Raw genomic sequence first — 25,077 nt, forward strand, 5'->3', positions numbered from 1 at the left:
CTATTCATTAGCAGACTGATGGAATTACTTCATTTCCTCATCGGCACATGAACTTGAGGGTATATGGCTAATTTATCTCACAGGACATTCCAGTAAAGGAATCATGAGTGGCCCAGCCACTTTGAACCTCTTAGAGAAGATGCCACATAAACGTAAGGTGTTATCATCATTATCTCTTTCTGCAGTACAGCCTGGAAAAGCTGTCAGGTCTTTGGACTCATGAAGTAGGAACTCCAACTCCTTCTTAGGTTTTCAGCTTTGAAGGTTCAGGACATACATTTTATTACTGTGCCCAGATCAAGAAAAGGAGAACTTTAAAACATGACACAAAACAATAAAAAGACTAAATGTTTGATGTTACATGCAACACACACACACACACCCCTACACTGACAGCAGAATAAAGATGGTCACAAGTTCACAAGTTCCTGGACACTCCTGGCTTTGAGAAGTGCAGCCAGCATCCCCTGCCCAGGAATCCTGGCTGCTTAGTGACCAGTTTGGCACAGAGAAGACAGGGATAATGATTCTGTGCTGGCTTCCAGGTCTAGGTCTTTAGAGAGTGACAGCTTCCTCTCCTGACTCCAAGAGCCCTGAGCCCTCCATGCTGGAGACGAAATGACACGATGCTCTGGTCAACAGTCCCAGCGAACCCCAAGCTTCTACCACCCCCACCAGCACCAGACATGTGAATGCAACCATCTAGGTGCCCCCAGACCAGATCACCTGCCAGCTGAATACCCCTGAGTAACCCCAAGTGAAGCAGAAGAACCATTGGGCTGAGCCCTGCCCAAACCCTGACCCACTAAATCATGAGACATAATTAGTTGTTGATTTAAGTCATGAAGTTCTGGATGGTGTGTTAAGCAGCAATACCTAGACAAACAAATTTTCAAGCAACATTTTTATTAACCAACTTATGGTTAAGTGCTATTTGAAACTGCTAAATAAGAAAAACATTCTCACATGGGCACGGCTCCCAGACACATTACGCCTTTAACTACAATAATTTCTAACAGGTCTGTAAAATTCAGTACTGGTAAGTTCTTATAGCTGCAGCATCTTTGAAGACAATGTTTTTTGGTTTTTGTTTCTGTTTTTTTGTTTGTTTGTTTTTGCGGCACGCGGGCCTCTCACTGTTGTGGCCTCTCCCGTTGCGGAGCACAGGCCCCGGATGTGCAGGCTCAGCGGCCATGGTCCACGGGCCCAGCTGCTCCACGGCATGTGGGATCCTCCCAGACCGGGGCACAAACCCATGTCCCCTGCATCGGCAGGTGGACTCCCAACCGCTGCGCCACCAGGGAAGCCCCGAAGACAATGTTTTAAATGTTATTACCGAGAACTGCACTTTGCAGCTCTGAAAGCTCCCTTGAGGAAATGATGTCCTGTCTTAATCACCTCTTGCCAGTGAGCCCTGTGCTGGGTCTTCCCTGCACCGCAACACGGGAGCTCAGCCCCACGTGCAAATGATCCAAATGAAGGTCGGTTGGCAAATTCCATGTGAAGAATGACAGCTGGGTGCTCCCCTGGTGGCACAGTGGTTAAGAATCCGCCTGCCAATGCAGGAGACATGGGTTCGAGCCCTGGTCCGGGAAGATCCCACATGCCACGGAGCAACTAAGCCTGTGCGCCACAACTACTGAGCCCGCGTGCCTAGAGCCTGTGCTCCACAACAAGAGAAGCCGCCGCAATGAGAAGCCCGTGCACCGCAATGAAGAGTAGCCCCTGCTTGCCACAACTAGAGCAAGCCTGGGCGCGGCAACGAAGACGCAACACAGCCAAAAATAAATTAATTAATTTAATTAATTTTTTAAAAAAAAGAATGACAGCTGGTCATCTGTCCTCTTTTCCCTACTCTGAGTAACAGAGGAAACGTATAAAAATGTAGGGTATAACGAGCCATGATGCCAGGAAAAACAAAAACAATTATGCCGTGTCAAACTTAATAAAACGGATCCGGGCAGGCACATCCTCTGACCCATGTTCAGGTTCCCGAGGCCTCGGGCCAGAGACACATGTTTGCCCTCACTCTCTGGTGTGGGGATGGGGACTGTTCGACGGGAATATTCCAACAAGTTGAGTGTGGAAGTGTGTGAGAGGGACGCCCCACTGGCCTGATGAAGCATGCCTTCTCTCCTACACAGGAGGCTCAGCCACAAACAAGCTTGAAAAGAAACTCCAGCAAAACAAGCATTCAGTCCACTGCTCACAAGCCTGCTTTACCCAAAACCAAAAATCTTAGTTGCCCTGTCTCTACACATCACAGGCACCCAGAGAACATCATGTGACTCACACCGAAACTCACATATTTTACTCAATATGACCTTTCCTTTCCCGCCGCATTTCTATCCCACGTGCTTTTTACGGCTCCTCCTGGACCCTTTAACTCATTTATGTTATTAAACTCAGACTAGACATCCTTAAGAGTTAACGGCTAAAACCTAAGGAATACTTAATACGGGTGCTGTCAACTGTGTCCACAAATAAAACTCAAAAATTAACAGACAGTCATTAAAGTGAGTGACTTCATTTTGAAAAAGAACAGATGCTTTTATACATATAATTGAATCACTCTGCTGTACACCTGGAAACTAACACAACATTGTTAATCAACTATACTCCAATATAAAGTAAAAATTTTTTTTAAAAAAAGGGGGCCCTTCCCTGGTGGCGCAGTGGTTGAGAGTCCGCCTGCCAATGCAGGGGACACAGGTTCGTGCCCCGGTCCAGGAAGATCCCACATGCCGCGGAGCGGCTGGGCCCGTGAGCCATGGCCGCTGAGCCTGCGCGTCCAGAGTCTGTGCTCCGCAACGGGAGAGGCCACAACAGTGAGAGGCCCGCCTACCGCAAAAAAAAAAAAAAAAAAAAAGAAGTGAGTGACTTCAAAAGAAATGAAAATGTACAGATTGGGCCACTGTCACTTAAGTGACAAGCCTGTGAGCACCCTGGCTGATCCTCTCAACTTGTGTTCTGGAAATTTCCACGCACAGCTACAAGGCAGCAGGTCCCAGGTCACATAACACAACAACTCCAAAAGGCCTGGAGGCTGCTCTAAACCAGAGGTTCTCCACCCTGGCGGCACAGAGAACACCCAAGGAGCTTCGAAGCAATATAAGTATCCACCCCGGCCTGGAGATCTGATTCCCGTGGCTCGTGGGGAGCCTGGGCATCTGGTTCTTAAAACCCTGCAGCCAGGGTTGAGAGCAACTGCTCTGGAACCATCCGGGGATCTGGCCAAAATGCAGATTCTGAGAGAGTCTGGGATGGGATCCATGATTCTCTATTTCTAACAAGCTTCCAAGCAAAGCCAGTGCTGCTGGTCCACAGACCACACCTGAGCAGCAAGGGGCTTCGACATCTAGCCAAGCACACAGGGGCCTCCTCGACCCAACCGACCCCGTCATCCTGAAGGTGCACTTCTTCCTTATGCGCATGAGCCACTCAAGGAAACCCAGGTCAGAAAACAACCTGTCCTCTCTGATGGGCACTGTTTAGTCTTTCTTCTGGAACAGCACAGACTCTCCAGCCAGAGGGGTCACATCAGATGTACAATTTTTTGCCACTTTCTTAATCCAATTTAGCCCAAGCGTCCTCACCCGTAAACTCGGAGTTGCATCACTACCACCCCAAGGGATTAAGGAATACACTGGGAGCACCAGCCCAGCACCTAGGGCCTGATGCACAAAATGTCCCAAAGCGCTAACCATGACTCTTGATGATAAGGGTATCACTGCTTCTATCTCCAGATACCATTGTGTCCTGGTTCCCCTCCTGCCTGTCAGAAACTCCTCAGTGAATCAGGACTGAGAAGACATGATGGGGATCACTGTTAAAGGTACTTTCTCAGCAGCTCTCCAACCTGATAGGCAGAAAAATAATGCCCTTGATACAGCAGCTCTTGTGCAAGAGCTTTCGATCATCCATCCTGACCTAAAAGGCTTATTGACACCAAAAGCAAAGACCGACCTGAAAATACTCCTCCCCTGGATCTGCAGAGGAAGCAGCCTCCCTCCTCGTAGGTGGAAAAGCAGCCCAGGACCAAAAACTCCTCTGCTTTAGATTAAAATCCCACGCCAACCACCTATCAAAGCAGATCTGTCTAAAACTCTCCCAGGTAAAAGAGCAAAACTTAAATGTTCTCAGCAAGCATAAAGAAAGAAATATGCGAGGTGATGGACGTGTTAGTTAACTCGATGGCGGGGAAAGTCTGCACAATGTATACATGTATCAAATCATGGTATACACTGTAAATATGCTACAATTTTATTTGTCAATTATACTTCAATAGAGCTGGGGTGGGGGGGAACTCTCCCAGAGTTACTTCTCTACAGTTTCGTTATAAAATGCTGGGGTATTCTGGAAAGGTTTTGAAAGCACCATTCATCACTTTCACTACAAAGCACAAAAACACAGGAAATTGTGAATGGAAAAGATATGTATAAATTCCAATCTCCCATGCTGCTGCATCTCTTTTTCATGTCCTGTATTTGAAACAAAAGCTTTGGATTTCAAATGCACTCACGTGACACGGTGTTTACAAACAAATACGGGAAGGGATCAAAGTCAAAATATGGATGTTGCACAACTAGATAAGCTTTATGGTTTTAATCACTACCTAGCAACTTCCCTAAGAACATATGCAGAGAGGGAGGAAGCATTCCTTTAACTAATAAGAGGTTTAAAGTCCTCAAAGACAGGAAGACGACTCTCAATATTGTGGTGGGGAAGAGGTATATGAGAAGAGGTGGTCCCCTTGAGCACAAAGCCAGCTGAGTTGTGATGACTTGGCAAGACTGACAGGGTAGTACGGCCACACCCAGAGCAAGCCTCCCGGATTCCAATCCTGGATTCAGGATGACACACAGGTCAATTTTTCTTGGGTGAAGTCTTCAGGTGACTGGCATTGGGTGCCTTTAGCTGAACTAAGGTATTACAAGTCGCATCAATCTGCCAACCCTTACAACTACCTACCCAAGCAAAAGATGCTCTGTGTTCACTGACTGCTGATGCAGCTGCCCAGAATCACCATCTTAATGATCCAGAGGAGTAAAGAAGTGTTATCCATCTATCTTTGTTATCTAAAGAAGTGGGCACGTGAATTATAGAGGCCTATATAATAAAGGATTAGAGGAGTCAAAAAATGTCAACTTTCAGGTGGTGATGTGATAAATTGGGAGATTGGGATTGACATATATACACTAATATGTATAAAATGGACAACTAATAAGAACCTGCTGTATAAAGAAATAAATAAAATTAAATTTTTAAAAAATGTCGACTTTCCCATTTTATTTTATAACTCATTATCTCTTTGAGCTCCAGGGTATTCTCAGAACTACTACTAGTAATTAAAAGCTAAAGGTCTTTTGGGCCTCCCTGGTGGCGCAGTGGTTGAGAGTCCGCCTGCCGATGCAGGGGATACGGGTTCGTGCCCCGGTCTGGGAGGATCCCATATGCCGCGGAGCGGCTGGGCCCGTGAGCCATGGCCGCTGGGCCTGCGCATCCGGAGCCTGTGCCCCGCAACGGGGGAGGCCACAACAGTGAGAGGCCCGCATACCGCAAAAAAAAAAAAAAAAAAAGAAAAAAAAAAAAGCTAAAGGTCTTTAAAACATCTGTACATTTTATAAATATCAATAGTATCTACAATTTCTAGTTTTACTCTTTCCAAGTTTCAAAACATTTTTTAATGGAAAAATGTGTAACCAGTGCCTTTTAAAATACTGTAAATACAGCAAAGAAATTTTCCATAATCTCCATTCATCTAGCAGTATGGCAGCCACAATTATTTTAGAAAATAACAAGGGCTAGTAGTAGAAAAAGCAACACAGTTAAGATAGACAAACACACTTCTTGATCTGTAAAAGGATCAGCTTTAACTACTGGGTTATCAGAACATTCTTTTTCCCTATTTCCAATTGATTTATTAGTAAATACTAAAACTGGAATTTCTGTAGTACTTTTATGAAGAAAGTAGTAACTCTTTAACAAATCATCTTGAAAAATGACAACTGGTATCATACATCAAATAAAAATCAAGTTGACTTTATGAATTAGCCATTAAAAGTGTGCCTAATCTATGTGTAAAACTTGAGACAAAGAAAAAGATCTAAAATTGACTAAGAGTCTATAATACAGCAAGGGGATTATCTACATTAAATCCCTTGATCTTCATTACTGCCAACAAAATAAAACATTCCCAAATTACAGATGAGAAAACTAAGGCTCACAGAGCTGGTGGGACTTGCCAAGTTCAAAACTACTGTGGCCAAAACCAAAAACTAGAAAAGCTCTTCCACTATGGACATCTTTGGAGCATCTAAATCAATGTCACTGGGATTTTATTTCTCAAACTGCAGAAGAAAGTTTTCGAAACTTTTTTAAGGGAGAACTTTTTTTACCAAACATTCCATTTCCCACATCTAGAGCAATTCTAAGGAGGATGAGAAGAAACAATTTAGAAGCAATTACTCAAGTGAGCCTTAGTCACTGGCAACCGTTCTTCGCAAAAACGAAAGAACAGTACAGTTCACATTTACTCCGTTTTACTTCCTACAATGCTTTTTTACATTCTCTCTTCATACCCTCACAACAATCCCATGAAGGATGTGGTATTAGAAGCCAAGGATCCTGGGCTTACAGAAGTTGCCGTTCTTGCTCTCAGACACACAAATGATGCAATCTGCTCTTCTGAATCCTGGCCCAGAGTGTGTCACACTGATGTGCCTGCCTCCCAGGAGGGAAAAAAAACACCCACCACCAAACTTTCCACTTCCAGCTAATTGTGTTTTTGCAAACATCTGTGTTTTTAACAAGTGGGTCATAAAATACAAAAGATAAAACTGACTCCACCATAAAAAGTTCAGGGTTTTATCAGCTTTCCAGGTTTCCTTGAAAAAAATATCCCTGATAGTATGTGCCTTCATAACTGAAAATATGACTCATTTCATATTTCTCAGGCAGTACAAATGCTGAAATGCCACCATCTTCCAGATGCAGTTGTCTAAAGAGTTATCAATCCAAATGAGGCACTTTCACTTAGAGATCCTCTTGATTTGTCTGAAAGGTTTTTTCCAGATCTCTAACAAAGTGGTAAAGATTCCAAATCCTACACTCAACTTTCATGGATTTGTGATTAGTCATATCCTGTGCGGTGGTACACCAGGAACCAATATCCTGCACGTTCCACCTCCTTCTTCTGCAGGTGCTGCTGGCTGGGATGAGAGAATCTCAGGTTAGCGTATAACCCTGCTGGGCAGGAACCTGGCTAACTATTATTCACATATGACTTTGCACACTGGATTTCAGAATTACAAATGATACATCTGAAACGCCTTTGTGTGGTCACTGGGAAATGGCTTTTTAATTCTGGATTCAATATTAGATTTAGAAAAAAATTAAAACACGAACATGAAAAAACTTTCCCAGTTTTTACTGTATATTTAAAAGAACTAGAACAAAAAAGCCCATTCTCATATCAACCACTTACACAGAAATGGCACTCTCTTTTTTGTGTTTTTCATCTGTTAATACCACATATTTTCAGTATTCAGCAATTTTAGGTTTTTGATATACAGTGACTTGTTTTCTGAAATAAACATTGAGAAGGAAACACTGATTTTTATTGTAGAATATCTCAAAGAGGCCTTTTCAGAAACAGAAACCCTATCATACAGGGATGTAATACAATAACAAGAAAAACTACACACCAGAAAAAAATAAATCTGGGTTCCAAAAAATTAAGTCTTACTGTTTCTGTATATTAAAGAACATTAAAAGTGGGAATAATATTGACCTGTCATCTCTAAAACCACTTAAATTTATACCACCATAGAAATACCAAGTTCATGAATATATATGTGCGTGTATATGTACACATATACCAACCATTTAGAACCGTGCAGAAGCATACATTTAGTTTCGCTTCACAAAATGAATAGTCTTATTGTTACCTCTGACCATGTAATTTTATTTTAAAAGATACTTATCTTAGGACAGTAAGGAATTCTGAGGGACAGTCCAGGCGAAATACATACTAACTTTCAAACAGTATGTTTGACCTGGGGGCCAAGCCCATCATTTCAAAGTAAGAGAAGCAAAACACTCTCACAGGGAGGGCGGATGGAGTAGAGATCTACCCTGTCTGAGCCTCTGAAAAGCCACTGCACACCACTCATGCTTCATGGTCCCACAGGCAGACAACCAACCATGCAGACTCGGGGTGGCTGTCACCGGGAAACAGACATCAGGAGCCCATCCCAGAATTTCTGAATATGAGAAGATGAAGATGGGAAAACTGGCGCTCACAGAGCTTGTGAGATTTGCCAAAGCTCAAACCTACTGTCCAGAACCAAAAACTGGAGCAGCTCTTCCACAATGGACATCTTAGGGCATCTGAATCAACTGCCAGGGCAGCTGGTGAGCTGGGGAGGAAGGAATCTCTGGCTGAGGGAGAACAAGGCAGAACAGGTGAACGGTTAGTTGGTGAAGCCTTTAAAGGGGGGACCAGGGGACTCGGAGCCTCAGCAGTCGGGGGCTTAGCAGACAGCACCAGGATAGAGTAAGCAGGCTTGAGAAAGCAGGTTCACACATTGTATGGAAAACTCCTAAAAATAGCCAGTCTTCATTTGAGGTTTTTGAGTATCTCTGACACAGAAAAACACAGAAAAGTGCCATGTTTTACGGGACTCTCAGAACTATAAAATACATAAAAATGGAGCTTTGTTCATAGTGGCTTATGTAGTCTATTTTTTTAACATCTTTACTAAGACATAATAGTATTCCATAAAATTCACCCATTTAAAGTGTACAATTCAATGATGTTTAGTATATTCACAGAGGCATACAACCATTACCACTATCTAAATTTAGAACATTTTCATCACCCCAAAGACCAACCCCATCCCCACAAAGAGTCACTCACCATTACCCTCAACCCCCAAGCCCTGGCGACCACTACTCTACTTTCTATATCTATAGATTTGCCTACTTTGGTCATTTCGTATATAGGGACTCATACAATATGTGGGTCTTTATGACTGGCTTCCTTCACATAGAATAATGTTTACAAGGTGCATCTACAGCGAGGCATGTATCCTAACTTCATTTTTACGGCTTAATAATATTCTAATGTATGGATATACCACATTCTGTTCAGTTGAAGACTTGGCTTGTTCTATTTTTTAGCTGTTATGAATAATGTTGCCATGAACATTCATGTACATGTTTTTTGTGTAGACATGTGCTTTCATTTCTCGTGTGTGTATGTCTGTATGAGCTATTTCTGAGAGAAAAAAATTAAATAATTCACATTTCAAGTCACTTGGAATGAAGCTGGAAATTTTATTTCTAAGTTCCAATATGAGTTGATGGAGGAAAAAAGAATAGACAAAAGTAATATTTAACAACAAGAACCACATACAGATGGCAGGTCAGACACAGGAAGACACAGAGCCATGAAGGAAAGGCATTTTTACATAATCCTTCCAAATGGAAAAAAAATTTCAACAGGATAAAATAATGACTGAAAGACAAAAAATAATCACCTTCTACTATGTTCACAGAGCTCTGCATTTTTCTTTTCATAAAGATTTTTCTATTTTCCATGTAAAACAGAAAAGATACCAAAAATCGGTAAAATGTATAAATTTCCTGAGTCCCTGCTCTACTGCCATTGACCTTGGTGGCAGCCAGGACTGCTGCGTGAGTGGCCGAGCAGGAGGAAAGCCCCCTGTGTGGGCCTAGCCACCCACCTCCACCCCGTGGAAAAGCACCTCCACTTGTGGAAAGCACCTTCCTGGACCAATTGTACATATTTCTTTCCATCTTTGAAAAAATGCAGAAGGCTCTGTTCATCTTTCAAGTGTCTGCCATCACCCACCTGCATCCAGCTCTACAGGGAGGTACAAACCTCAAAGGACGGGCGGGGATTCTGTGCAAATGGGGCTTTGAACCTCACCTCCGCACCCAGTTCACCAGCATTCACCGTGAACCAAGAAGCACCTCCCATCGCCAGACTCTCCCTGTGACTCTCAGATCCTAAACATTTCTGTTTACTCCTGGAACTTACCCATGGGTCCCAGCTGACAGTTTTAGAGGCACCAGACGCAGCATAGGTGTGTTTCAGGGCCAGATTCCCGCACTGCCCTGGCCACCTGCCTTGACCCAGGCCCAATGCAAACCCCAGGACTGATCGCTCTGCTCAGTTTGAAAAAGGGACCAAACTCCCTGAAAACAGCCGACACAAAAGAATAACTTTCAGATACTCCAAAGTCACACTAAATCTGAGTTTCAATGACAATCTCTTTGTACTACTATGCCAAACATACCAAACCTTAAAGTCCTTAAAATTACACAGTCTCCGAAGCAAACGTGCACTTTTTGTGTGAGAATACGTGCCGTGTATTTGTTCTCAACTTCGTCCATCTACTCAACTTGTAAGATGACTACGTGGCAGATACTAGCCATACAGGTAAGACCGAGGTAGGACCATCACCTTCAAGCACCTCACCTGGAGGAGAAGGGGCACAGTTCTGTTCCGAAACAAACACAGGGAAGCACCCACAGCAAAGCACGTTCCTCCAGGTGCGGGAAGCTCCGGAGACAAGCGCCCAGCAGGGAGAACCTCGGGCCGCCTTGGGATGCAGGGCCAGCTTGAACTGAGCTGGGGCTCCAGAGATGAGTAGACAGGAAGTGAGCAAATGGTCCAGGTGGGAGAAACAGAAAATGCCAGAGCAAAGGCAGCAAAGTGCAAGCAAGGCCAAGTGGGTAGGGGTGGGGTAGGGGGTCTGGGGAGGGAGAGGCTGGAGGCAAGAGGGGTCCTGCAAGGGGCAGGCCCTGCTGAGGCGGCAGACCTTGGCCTCTGGGGAAAGCGGGTGTCGAGGCCCTTAAGCAGAAGAGTACACGGAGAGTTGCATTTTAGAAAGATCAGCCTTTCAGACATGTTTGTTTATTTTTTTCCTTTCTGAAAGGGAAGGCGGAAGATGTTAATGAAATAATAAGATGTATTTTGTTTCACTATTCAAAAATATGGTCATTCGAATTCTGCCACAATCTATTTTCCTAAAAGTTTCAATAAGCTCGTGAATGTGTAACAACATGCAGTCATCCATCTGTTCATGAGAAATCTCACACCAACCACAAGATTTGTCATAAAAACCAAGATTTACACGACTTTAGTAATCAACAGTCCTCCTCCCCCCACAAAAAGGAAAGCACATTTTCAAAAGTTACTGCCCATAAATTTGTTATTTTTTTTAATAACAACAAATTGCTATTAAATAACTCTCACATAACTCTTCCATGCTCAAGGGACAGAGGCAGTGGCCCCAAAACCACAGGTCCAGAAAGCCACCTAGGGTGAAGCCAATATCCACAACTTTTACGTTCCCTGCCTCATACACACACCACACACACACACAAATTTGCTCCTCTGATTGTGATGCTGCTTAGGCAAATATTACCATTTCTACCTATTCTTTTAATTAAATTACACACTTTCTTCTTAAGCAAAGAGGAAAAACCCAAACAGGAAGAGCAGACTGCTTGGGAAAGCCTCGCAGGTAGTAAAACCATCCATCCAGTAAAACCCATTAGGGATCCAGAGGCAGTGCTGAGGAGCTTCCCATTCATCATCCCCTCAGTACTCACGGGAACCCTGCAAGGGAGTAACCCGTTTTAGAGGGGAGGAAATGAGGCTCTGTAGGGTTGGCGTGCCCAAGGTTCAACAGGGAAAACAGCTAGGTCTCCAAACCCAATCCAAAGCTCCCCCTGCCAGAAGAGGGCTATGGGTGGCAGGCGGGTGGCAGTGAGCTAAGAGGCTCCAGCCACCCCCCACCCTCACTTCTGCCTTTACCCCGTCTTCCCTCCACTACTTAGCAATCAGCAGTGTTTCTGTGGATGAACGCAACCCTGGTGGTCCTCCTCCCAGAGGAGCACTTGTCCTGCCCAAACACCCCAGTCCTCCCCGGACCATCAGACTGCAGGAAGTAACAGTGTCTTGCCCCAGCGTTGCCAGTCCTCCTCAGCTTGGTCCTGCCCCACCATCTGACAGGAAGGCAGCATAGGAGCCAAACTAGCCCCGATGCTCACCTGCAACGCCTCTCTCCCACCCCTCAGAATGGCAGCAACTCTCCAGATTCACACGCCTGGACCCTACCGAAGCCCTACAGACTGGGACACCTGGGCCAGGCAGGTGCTTCTGGAGGTCACCCCACTAACCAGTTAGGAAGCACCGTCCTAAATCCAGGCCAGCCTTCCCACATACTAAGCCCAAGGCAAACCCCCCAGGCCATAATGACCACTCCCGTCTCTGAAATCCAGAAGCAACTACTGTCTGTATGTACCACCCTGTTGCTAATTAATGCTACTGCCTACTGTTGTTTATACTTTAATATATTCACCGTCTCCCAGATTACATTCTTCCGCAGTGCAAGAATTTAGCCTTACATTTCTTCATAGAGCATGACATTTTGCATACAGTAGCCCTTCAACAAATTAACAATTAAAAAAAAAAAAAAAAGCATGGAGGTTTTCCTATCTTTCTCCTAACCAGAGCTGGGATGCACAGCAGGAAAAATGGGAACTCTCGGAGCCAGCCCCAATCCACTCAGAATTAAGGAGCAGGCAAAGCCCTGAGAAGCCAAGTCACCACACTACAGAGTGCCGGCAGTTGATGCTCTGCACGCTGTGTCCATTGGGGATCATGGATGAGTCAGGCCACAGGTAGGAGAAGAAGGGTCACATACACAGCAAGTCCATGTAACATGGTCCTCAGTGTCCAGCAGAGCACCCTCCTTAGAGAAGGTCTGGATGAGGATGGGTGGATGGAGAAGAACAGCCAAAGCATTTTCACCCATCAGTGATCATAAACAGAAAACTATTTTTTCACTGGAGAAAAAAAATGCTATGAATAAGTGTAAGCCTTCAAATATCTGCTTATTGAGGACATTTCTGATATTAAGTCATGCCACTCCACTGCCCAGAAAAACTGATTTGCTTAACCTGAAAACAGCTCAAGTATAATGCCAAAAAATTAGCCCCATCACACCACAAAATGCTCTCTGCAGAGAAAGTCTTAGTGGCTTGGCATCTTTCTTTCTCTTTCCTTTTTCTTTTCTTTTTCTTTTTTTTTCTTTTCTTTTTTTTCCAGCTTATCTGGTTTTTATACAAAGCCATAAACATGATCTTCCCCCATTTTTCCCCACCAGATGGGAGTTCATCATGGCACATGTCACCTAGCAACCAAACACCACTCTACAGCTACCCAGTTACCCAATTCTTCATACAAAATTTATCTTGTTCTATTCAACAGTAAGGGGTAAGGAAGAGATAAGAGAATAAAAGTTAAAACAAGTGTTAATAAGTGTTTGCTTCATAATCATTTTAAACAGTGTGGGAGAAATGGGAAGAGTGACTGAAGTTTAATCTTAGCCATTACCTAATCATTTAAGAGGAAAAAATACAAATGGACCTGGAATAAACTCCAGCTCGTGCCAGAGGTGAGAGTCAACAGTCTTGTGATCCAATGAGTGAACTTTGTATACCACAAAGCCCATTTTAAAACTTACCTGCTGAACTGTGAGTTGCACGTAAAGAGAACTTAAATAATTTTGGAAACCCCTGAATCATCTCTGAGTCATTTATCTCCAACTCCAACAATACCCTCACTCTCTGAGAATCACCCTTCCTTCCTTCCTTCTCCACCAGAAAAAGTAATCAATCTCATGCCTACCCTTCACAACTCAGCTGTTGTGCTCCTCTTGGGGTGCCTTCCCAGGCACCCTGCAAAAACTTGTGCTTCCTTTCCTGCTCCCCAGTCACTGTGAAACCACCACCACTGATACCTAAAAACAAAGTCCAGATCTCTCAGCGATACCTCTCAACTCCATCTAGAAGACACCCCAGAGGCCTGTCTTCTTCCCACTGCACCACGACTCGCCAGTCCAAACGCCCTCACTTGGAGGACTGTGGAGCCCCTTTCCTAAACTCCCACAGTCCAATTTCCACAAGCAGCCAGTGGGTCCCGCAGGTGTCCAGCACCCAGAACAATGCCTTGGACATGGCAAACGCTTAAGAATTTCTGTGGAACATACAAATGACTCAAACAACTACATTTGTATCTCCCAAACAAGCTGTTCGACCAACATGCATCATGTGCATAATGAAATATGACTAATTTTAAGCATGTAAATGTTTAAGCATGTAAATGACTAATTTTAAGCATGTAAATTTTAAATTAAGCATGTAAGCAAAGAAATGTCGATCACCACTCCCTACTCAGGAACCTGGACACACTGCAGAGTATATATTACTGTATTTCTCTTTCCTTGCACGATTTATTTTGTTGGTTTCCTGAGTACATATGCAACCTGACTTATTGATATAGAACATTTAGATCACAAACTGTCATTCATAAACAGTGCTTTAAAATGCTAAACATGGGTTTAGAGGGGTTTTCCCCCTTGACAGTGGTTCAAGATAAACAGGTGCCCCATTTCCACTAATTTTATTTGATTTTCAATGAGTTCAACCAACTGTAAAGAACATTTTAGAGCCGTTAAGTAAAGTCAACATCTTCCATCATTGTGTCAGGTTCTTAAACGTTCCCAAGATTATCTTTAAAAGGCCAAATTTATGCTATTTTTCTCTATACTAAAAACAACAGTGTAAAAAGTATTTTTCCCCTCTTAATTTCTGAGACTTTGGAGAATGTCACCCCAGCACCGTCTACGCTCAATCAGGCTTGCCAAAGCCACCGTCCCTCTCACCTGCGACCCCCCAAACCCCCAGGACGCAAACCACTCCAAGATTGGGGACAAAAAGGAAATTCTGAAAGTGAACATGCTTTCCACCAAACGTTACTCTGCCGCAAAGGAAATATCCTCAGGTGCTGGGGAGAAACTTGGGAGGCGTGGGCTGTTGTCAAACAGACACAGACGATAAAACAATTTAACAAGATGTCTTTTCACTTCTGACACATTGTACAGGAATGCAGTGAAGTGGAGACAATGTTATCACTCCACGGGGAAAAAGGGAAAGCTACTCAACTCCAGGCCCCGGCCGCGCGCGGCCCCGGCTCCACATGGAGCTCGTGGCAGACAGGTCAACGCGACGTGCCTGCAGGAAAACTCGATATTCGGTGACGGATTTAGGGGCTGTGCTCCTTCAAGGAGCCGTGCTCCGGCGCCTCTCGGTCACCGAGGTGCTGGGCTCCAGCGACGATCGCGAGCCAGTGGGAGCGGGTCGGTGCCCGCGCCGCGCCCCCATCCGCCCGGGACCCCCGCCTGGCACGCACGAGGGGCTCCCACTGCCCGGCGGGGGCCCAGAGGCACAAGCGAGCCAGCCACTCTCGCAGCGCGCGGAGCGAACTCTGCTCCACCAGGAAAGTTCCCTCGCCCGGCCTCCGCCCGCGGGCCTGGGCGGGGAGCCGGGGCCGCAGCCCGCGGCCGGGAACAGGCGCTCGGCCCGGCTCCGCGCGCCCCGGCGCGGCTCGGGCTCGGCTCCCGGGAGGCTCGGGGCGCTGGCGGCCGGGACCCGAGGGAGAGGCAGGGGCCGGGGCCCCGGGGCCGGGCGCGCGGAAGTTTGCGGCCCGCAGCCCGAGCGGGGGGCGCAGGCCGGGCCGGCCGCCGCGCGCTCCCTTTCCCCGCCTCCGCCTCCTCCTCCCCTTCCAGGAAGCGCCATATTGATCCCGGCGCCTTCCCTCCTCCCGCTCCTCCTCCCCTCCTCCGCCCCCCGGGCCGCCCGCCCCCGCCTGCGCCCCCGGCCCCTCACCTTGGCGATGGCCTTCCGGTAGCGGGTCACCGCTTGCTGGATGAGGCTGAAAACTTTCATGTGGCCGTCCCCGCACGGCACGACCACCCGGGTCCTCCCGAAGCACACGGTCACTTTCATGCCGCCGCCGCCGCCGCCGCGGGCCGGCCCGCGCCCCTCGGTGACCGCGGCCGGAGAGGCCGGAGCGCCCCGGGCCGGGGCGGCTGTACGCGGGGCGCGGGGCGCGGGCGCGGGCGCGAGGCTAGGGGCCGAGGCCGGGGACCAGCTCGGCTCGCATGCCCGGCCCGCCGCCCTCGCCTCGCCTCGCCTGGCCCGGGGCTCGCCCGCCTGTGCCCGCGCGGCGCCGCAGCCTCCGGCCACCTGTTCGGCGTGTCGTCGCGCTCGGCAGCAGGGCAGTGTGGCGCTGGCGCGGCGCTCGCTCCGGGCCGCGGGGGAGGGGACGGCGGCTAGGGGAGGGACGGGGAGGAGGCGCGGGGAGGGGAGAGGAGGGCAGGGACGCAGAGGGGAGGGGAGAGGAGGGCAGGGACGCAGAGGGGAGGGGAGGAGAGCTGAGGGGAGGGGAGGGGAGGAGAGCAGAGAGGAGGGGAGGGACGCAGAGGGGAGGGGAGGAGAGCTGAGGGGAGGGGAGGGGAGCGGACGGGAGGGGACGGGAGGGGAGGGGCGCGGCGGGCCCACAACACCGTGCACACGCGGCGACCTGGCGCGGGGCGCGGGGCGGAGCGCGCGGACGTCTCCCTCCTCCCGCTCCCTGCCAGCCCTCCGACCCCCAGCCAGGGCGCCGCAGCCCCCGACCTCCCGCAACCTCTCTGGAGCCCTCCTTCCTTTGTCGCTGTGAACCCCCCTCCTCGGGCTGGAGGGGCTCGGGCGGAACCGCGGCAGACTTCTCGCGCCCCGGAGGGCTGGGTGCTCCCGCCCGGTTCCCTCCGCTCCCGCCCCCGGAGGCCAGCCTACGCGTTACCAGCAGAAATGAGGGGGCTGCTCTGCGGGGAGGCCTTTCTCCCGAGGCCACTACTGACCTTGAAGCTCCTGTGACCCCGGGTGACCCACCCGCTTCAACGAGTGCAGCTCAAACATCAGCAACTCACATCGTTTTATTTCTGAAAATTCTGCAACCCAAGCAATCTTAACGCAAAGTTATGAACAATACACTGAGAAGGCCGGCGCTGAACGCTGCCACCTCAGCCGCGGAGAGGAAAGCAACTCCGCAAGGAATTACCTGCATGGGGACAGGCGACAGTTTAGAGGAACGGAGACCGAGTCAAGAAAAGTAACTGACGCTCCTCTGTCTCAGTTAGGGCAGGAACCTTGGTGATCCTTACAACTATGTGTCATTGTGTTGAAAGAATGGCAAATGTCAGCGGAGGGTTGTCGCCGGCCCAACGTCGTCCCAAACGATAGTGGATTCATTTTTGCCAGCGTTTCTAGGGTGTGTGAAAGCAATCAACAGCTCCGTGGGCTCAAGGAGAACTTCAGCAGGTAGAGCCGCAAGAGCTGGTGACCGTCCACCTCCCTTTTTAAACTAAGGAAACAGGACAGATTCATCTTTTCCAGGATCCCTGCACTTTCCCTGCCCCAGGTATACTGCGTTTTGTCATATAAAACATTGTACTTCCGCTCATCTACAGGACTTGACCAATACGATCCGTTGCCCTGGCAAAACAGTGCAATAAGTAGGCACTGTGTGTCAATATCCCACCTTACCCCAGGATGCTAAGGAGTGTTGAAATCACTTGCCCAAGGCCACAGAGAAAGCTTGAGGCAGACCCAGAAAGAGACCCCAGGTTTCTTTCCACACATTTCACGGAGAAAGCTCTCATACTCCTCTTCTGTTTAGCGGCAACGTTCAACTTTTCTACCCAATAATTAAGTTTGTGACAGCGATGACAACACATCTTGCTGAGGTCTTCTTGCTTCTTGTATTAATACTTGGACCCACAATAACAAGTACTGATAATTATAGATGTTGTTTCTGTATTAATGCTTTGGGGAGGGAGGAGTATTCTAGTTTAGAGTAGGGCTTTCTGAAAATAGTTCTGATTGAAAGGCAAGTTTAGGCAGAGCCAGAGGAAATCAGATGTTGCTGGGATGTAGGTTCAGATCCTGATTCTACCATTTACTAGTGCCTTAGGCATGGCATTCAATCTCCTTCTAGCCTCAGTTTCATCTGCTGAAAAGTGGGACTGATGATTATGAAGATTAAATAATGAGGATTAAAAAAATACTGTATTAAGACACTTAGTACATGCTGCCGCATGGGAGTGTGTAGTTTAGTAAAGTCCAGTTACCATAGTGTAGGTGAAGGGTAACAAAGTCAGGACCAGACAGCAAAGGAGGGTGCTGAGGGGGAAGAGAGAACCGGGGGTGGGGGGGTGGGCAGAGCCCAAGACTCAGAGAAATTGCTAGATGTGATACAGCTGTTCAGTGTCTGGACCAGGGCTCATGACTCTCAGGCCTGTACTCACTTCACTTTAATTCGATTCCACATGCAGTTAGAGAAGAACTTCCATGGGGAAAGCAGAATTTTCAAAGTGAGTAAGAAAAATACAGATTTTAGAATAAGATAGCTACTCCAATAACTGTAATTCAAGACATTAAATATTAAGTGCCAGCAAAGTGTTTACAGCAGTACAGAGGAGGGAGGCCTGCCTTCACAAAAGAAGCAGCATCCGAGTACCCCTGTACCACTTTACTTACATCAATTCCTTCCACTATTCAATAGTTAATAAAGGGTTAGACAGTTTTTCAAAAATATGATCATAAGATTAATAATTATAATGTCTATTTAGGGCTTCTCTGGTGGCACAGTGGTTGAGAATCTGCCTGCTAATGCAGGGGACACGGGTTCGAGCCCTGGTTTGTGAAGATCCCACATGCCGCGGAGCAACTAGGCCCGTGAGCCACAACTACTGAGCCTGCGCGTCTGGAGCCTGTGCTCCGCAACAAGAGAGGCCGCGACAGTGAGAGGCCCGCGCACCGCGATGAAGAGTGGCCCCCGCTTGCCACAACTAGAGAAAGCCCTTGCACAGAAACGAAGACCCAACACAGCCAAAACTTTAAAAAAAAATAAAAGGCTCAACATTAAAAAAAAAAGTTAATAAGGGGTTAGACAGTTTTTCAAAAATATGATCATAAGATTAATAATTATAATGTCTATTTAACTAACTAGATAAAGCCTTTAAGCTTTATTTAAATCTACCTAGTTTATCTAGATACAGTGATTCCCTTTATATTAATAACTGATGGAAAACTAATGCTGTGTTAATTTAAGACACCAGACACTTTGGTGTCTTGGGTCAAATTCATAAAATTTCCTCACAAATAATGAATCTGTTTTCACTAATATACTTACCTAACATCTAACCATAAAGGTGCGTTAGGGCCAGGCTACCTTCACATCTACAAAGTGTTCAGCTTGACCAAATTGCTTCTGGCCTGAGATTAGCATAAAATCTAACCCAGTCCCAGTGAGAAGCAAAATCATCAAAGACGAGGGTCAAATGTTACATAAATATCTTCTGGTGTGTTTATTGTCTTAAATTCTGCATATTTTGAGTAAAACAATTATGACATCTTATATTGTACTTCTCTTTTATAATTGATTGATTACATTGGCTTTGAAAACACCAGAGAATCCTGAGAATTAATTAGAATCTAGCTGGGCTTCGTGTCTATTTTGCAAATGGACCACATGGACTATAAATTTAACTATATCCAGCAGCATTCATGTGCACAGTGAAATAAATACACACCCCATGCGTGTGGGAACAGTACTGTATTACCTAGCATCTTACCCTTAAAAGTTTTAATAATTAGGAATAAAGAAAACATTCATAGGAGTTTTTAAAATTCAGTTGTACTTTAGAAATTAAAATTATCCCTGAAATGTTTCACACACATATTGAATGCCTACTCAATATTATACTTAAGACCATGTTAACAATCTTGTATGCCTAGCCTCACACAAGTTTAGTCTAATAGGAGAATTGGATCAGTATTCACCAAATAATTATTGTCCACCTATTTTATACCAAGCACTGCACTGCAGGCTGGATAGTAAGTTCCTCGTTCAAGAGGTGCCCAGTCTGGAAAAAGTTTCAGACGTGAACGGTCAGCCACTAGAGTATAATAGGCGCTACACATCAGGAATGGTGGTGGTACCCAGAGGAAGTGCTCACTCCTGGAAGAGAGGAAAGAGAAAGAGGTGGAAGCAGGCCATCTAGAGCGAAGCTGTCCAAGAGAAACATCAAGAGAACCACATTTGTAACTTTAAGTCTTCTAGTAGCCAGCCACAGATGAAGTTCATTTTAATAATACATTTTATTCAAGCCAGTATATCCTATTATCATTTCAACATATAATCAACTTTTTAAAAATACTAATGAATATTTTCCTTGCAGGACATTTGGTCCTGTCCAAAACATCCATGAGCATAATTGGTCCATGCCAAATGGTTTTGGAAAGGACCAAATATCAAGAACCTTTTGGCATGGGCCAGATGTCTCCATGGATGTTTTGGACAGGACCAAAAATGACCAAATATCGAGAACCTTTTGGCATAGACCGAATGTCTTATGGAAGTTTTGGACAGAACCAAGTGTCTACTAACCAACATTTTTTCATACATTTTTTTGCCTACTAATTCTTCATGACCCCATGTGTAGTTTATATGAACAGCATGTCTCACTCTGAACCTGCCCTCCATATGCATTCACTCACACATTCACTCATTCGGCTGAATAACCGAATAACTGAATAACCAGCACATGTCTGACCTTGTGAGAGCTCAGTGGCTACATGTGGCTCTTGGCTGCCATATTGGACGGCACAGCTCTGGAGGATTGGACTGCCAATGGCTGGAAGCCACATGCACTGTCGAGAAACTTACTCACAAGTGGACTGAGCTCTCTGAGGGCAGAGGTGGTATAACTCACAGCACTTCCCCAGAATTGTTCTCCCAAGGCTGGACGCACGCTAGTTACTCAGTAAGTGTTTGATGAATGAGTGAATAAATACAGAGGGATGGGGGAAAGACGGTTTCTTGACATAGATATGAATCTTGTAATAGTATAGCTGTGCTTAGGATAAAAGGCAGATTGAGAAAAATAAGAACAGCACTTAGGCTCCACAGAGCTTCTCTGTTGTGCAACATTAAATATAAGTCTAAAAACAGTGGTTATTCTATTGAAGCTTGAGCTCATATAAATTGTATGGGTGAGAGTAACAGCCAATGAAAGAAAGGAAAAAAAAGAGGAAAGGAAAAGAGAGAGGAGGAGCCTTAATAATCCCCTTAACTACTGAAAACTGTCATCAGTCATGAAAAGTACTCCGAACGACCTGGTTCAAAACAGAAGAAAATTGCACAGGACAGGGTGGGCCCATCTCCTTTCCCCTCGCATCCAACGCTGTGTCTTCACTTTCAAGGCTGGTGAGATCCGTAAGGCACCTGAATCACCAGCTTGTGATTTCAGATGGGGTGGTATTGACTTTCATGTCCCAACCATGTGCCTCCAAGTCCTCACCTTCAAAATACTCCAGATCACCCTCAACCAGTCCATCAACTACAGCCACCAAAGTATCCACCACATTCTTGCTGTCCTGTTCCAGTCCCTAGCAATGCCTGGAAGCTGTGTCAGCACTGTCCTGCTTGGAAAAGCTGGAGTCCAGGCTGAGATCACCACTTCAGCATGCCCCCCGTGTCACCCAACCACGGAGTGCAGTGAGAGGCCCGGGTTCCTTGCAGAAAGCCATCACCTGCATCCTTCCATCCATCCGTCCAACATCATGACCTACCAGGCAGAGCCCAGGTCCCTAGTCAGATGCCTCTCTCCCTCCTAGGCTCCAAAGCCTAAGAACGAGGGAACTTGTCGATCAAGTCCTCGAAGGCCAGCCCAGCAGGTCACAGAGCAGGGTGAAGACAGCACAGTTGGTGATGTTAAAACCCAACTATTGGAGACAAATCTGCAGGAGGGTCAAGCAAAGCAGTCTGAGCCACTTACTTCCTAGTGGCCACTTGACCCAAGGCAGATCGGAGCGGCCGGTGGTGTGGAGAGGTGTTTCCACCTGAGGTTCTTTCAGCTGAATCTTTGAGGGCAAAGTTCAGGGTCAAGTTCTCCAGCGAGGCCTAGAGTGCTGTCCTTCTATGTTGGGGGAAACCAGAGGCATAGGTAGTGAAATGCCTAGTCTGAATCGGGATTCGTAGCGGGGTAGACCATTCTGCCTTCTCTCCAAGGTGGGCCTGGTTCTACTAGAGGCATAATGTACTTGGGTCATTTTTTGTGACCCAAGTTTCTAAAAAAAACTTGGAGAAAATGAAGTGGGAATGGGAGCAGATCAAGGCAATGATTTTAATCATTTCTTAAGAAGAGAAATTCTCCTCACCCAGAGGACACAACCTTTGATGATTAAAAGGGAAAGGATGAAATGAATTCACATAAAGCTTCACACCAAGGCATAGATAAATCTAGCTCTAAAGGACTTCTGGTCAGGGGATATGAATCAGCTTTTAAAGACTTTTTAGCAAATGTGGCTGAGCAGTTTCATTCAGTAAAGAGAAAAAATGCACTGTGGTTGATAATTGGAACAATATAGTTTTTCTTGACCTTGTCAAGATTAAATGCCTGAAATTCTCCAATCCTGAAACAATAAGGCTGCGTGACGGAGAAGCTTGAACTGCATCACTGTTTTGGAATTAAACAACCATGTGGGGCCTTCTCAGAGGGCCTCTGGGTGGCGGTTACCAGCCTGAGACCCACCCAGGGGCCCCCAACCCCATCCAGCTGAGGGAGGGACGTCCTCCTCCCTCCGAGCCAGACCTGCTCATGTCAGAAGGAGGTGAGTGGCAGTGAGGCTGCTCTTTGATGAGATCCAGTGCCCAGGCCCTGGCGTTCTGTGCAGTAATCCAGGTGTGCAGGACCAGCGTGCACCCAGCCCTGCTGCTCCTGTCCCTGATGTTAGATGGCTGACTCATCCTCCCCTCCTCTGTCAAGTTACTCAGTTAAGCTAGGGCTTCAATTTCAAAAGCTCGCTCTGTGCTGTGGAATGTCATCTGCTCAGCCTCTCAGCAGAGGCTACACACTTGTTCCAGATGGGGAGGTTCCCCCGGGGGGAGCACGATGCAGTGGGTCCCATCCTGGACCCGGAACCCACAGAAGGAAGTAGTCTCTGTGCTGACAAAACAACGTCGTATGTGTTTTGTCAGCCGGGCCCTGTCGTTTCCCTGTTTGGAGCCCCACAGTGCCCTCCATTTCGCGCACAGGCAAAACCGAAGCCCTGACGGTGACTTCCAAGGTCTCCGTGACCCACCCAGCATCCCCGAAGCTCTTCTCCTCCTTCCCTGTCCACTCTGCCCCGTGGGCCTTGTTGACCCTTAACCTGGCTGAGACCCCCCTTCCTCGGGGCCTTCACACTTGCTGTTCCCTCGGCTAGAACGCCCTTCGCCCCAGGATCTGCTTGGTTTCCTCCCTCACATCCTAAGGGCCTCTGCCCATTGTCACTGTTGCATTTCCTGACCCCCCGACATGGAATAACAATAGTTCTGCCCTGTCCCTCTCTGCCCACCCCCCCGCCTTATTTTTCTCCATCTGACACATTACCCAGTTACCTGTTTATTAATTCACTGCCTGTCTCTTCCGAAGGAATGTAATCTTCATTCAAGCAGAAACTCTTCACGTCTGCAGTAGTGCTCAGTCCACACAGATGCTCAGTATGGTTTGTTAAGTACCTCTCAGTCACTAGTGACCAGCAGGACCCTTGTCACCTGGTGGCTTTGTGGCATCGTCTTCACTTCAGAGTTCAGCCTTGTGAGGTAGATGTCATGATGGTTCCTAAGTTACTGTTATTTTGAAAAGAGCAGATGCTGACTGTGGGCTGGGTACCACAGGCGGATACACCAGCTGAGTGGGTCTGGCTCTCCCTGGCAGAGCAGGTGCGTCCTTGTGAAAGCACAGCTGTCCATTGATCCACAGGCAAAATCTGACCAACCACCTGTTTGCGTGGCCTGTGACCTAAGAATGGTTCTTTCATTTTTCAGTGCTTGAGAAAAAAAAGATTAAAGCAAGAATAATATTTTCTAATGTGAAAATGCGATGAAATCAAATTTCAGTGCCCATAAATAAAGATTTATTGGAACTCAGGCATGCTCACTCGCTGCATATTATCTATGGCTTCTGCGCTCCATCAGCAGAGGTGAGCCGTTGCAACAGAGACCATATGGCCCAGAAAATCTTAAATACTTACTATCTGGCTACTTACAGGAGAAGTTTGCTGACTGTGGTTTAAAGCAATGCATGGTGATCAGAAGACAGGAGACAGTGTAGAATAGAAGGAACGCTTGGCTGGAAGCAAGAGATAGGACTTCTCCTTCCACGTTTGCCTCTCGTTCTTCTGGGACCTTGACAAGATAATCTCTCAGAGCGTCCGTGTCCTAATCTATTGTGGCAGATGCTCTATGAGGCAACCCCAGTGAATTACACCCTGTATAATCCCTTCCCCATGCATGGGGGCAGAACCTGTGACTTGCTTCTGATCAACAGGCTTTGGCAAACCTGATGGGATGCCACTCCAATGATGACATTCCATCCTATAAGACTCCACCCAGCACACTCAAGGGGGACTCTCCTGCTGCCCATGCTGTGAATGGCCCACAGAGAGGGCCATCTGGCCAGGAGCTGGGGGTGCCCTCAGAGCCAAGGTCTCCATCATACAGCCACTGGGAAGTGAATTCTGCCAACAACAAATGAGCTTGGGGACTTCCCTGGTGGTCCAGTGGTAAAGGATCCACCTTCCAATGCAGGGGATGCGGGTTCGATCCATAGTTGGGGAACAAAGATCCCACATGCCACGGGGCAACTAAGCCCACGTGCCACAACTACAGAGCCCACACGGTCTGGAGCCACAGCTAGAGAGAGCAAACCAGCACGCCACAACTAGAGAGAAGCCAGCACGCTGCAATAAAAGATCCCACATGCCGCAACTAAGACCTAATGCAGCCAAAAAGATAAAGAAAATAAATTTAAAATTTTTTTTAAATGAGCTTGGAAGCAGTTTCTTCCCTAATTGAGCCTCCAGATGAGATCATAGCCAGGCTGACACCTTGAAAGCAGTCTGTGAGAGCTTCAGCAGAGGACCCAGCTCAGCCATGACAAGACCCCTGACCCACAGAAACTGTGAGTTAATAAATAGGTGTTGTTTTAAGCCACTAAGCTTGTAACAATTTGTCATCTAACAATAGAAAACTAATACATCTACACAAAAAGGTCTTTGAATTTTATTTTAAATTACCTTAAAATTCTAAGTTTCTCCTTAAGACCT

The 25,077-nt window shown here is 46.7% G+C and overlaps 1 protein-coding gene across 18 annotated transcripts in view; it reads right to left on the reverse strand.

Moving 5' to 3' along the window:
- PARD3 (par-3 family cell polarity regulator) overlaps window positions 1–15,964 on the reverse strand; it is a 629,984-nt gene extending 614,020 nt beyond the window's left edge. For 10 of the 18 annotated variants that reach the window (XM_082620041.1, XM_082620034.1, XM_082620050.1 and 7 more), the window contains exon 1: window positions 15,769–15,964. In XM_082620041.1, coding sequence (XP_082476167.1) covers window positions 15,769–15,888 — 120 coding nt within the window. In that variant the 5' untranslated portion in view covers window positions 15,889–15,964. The remainder of the gene's footprint in view (window positions 1–15,768) is intronic. The other 8 variants (XM_082620038.1, XM_082620037.1, XM_082620040.1 and 5 more) reach the window with 3 other exon arrangements.
- Between the last annotated feature and the right edge of the window lie 9,113 nt (window positions 15,965–25,077).

This window comes from Mesoplodon mirus (assembly GCF_964341445.2).
Source record: "Mesoplodon mirus genome assembly, chromosome: 4".
NCBI classification, from domain to species: domain Eukaryota; kingdom Metazoa; phylum Chordata; class Mammalia; order Artiodactyla; family Ziphiidae; genus Mesoplodon; species Mesoplodon mirus.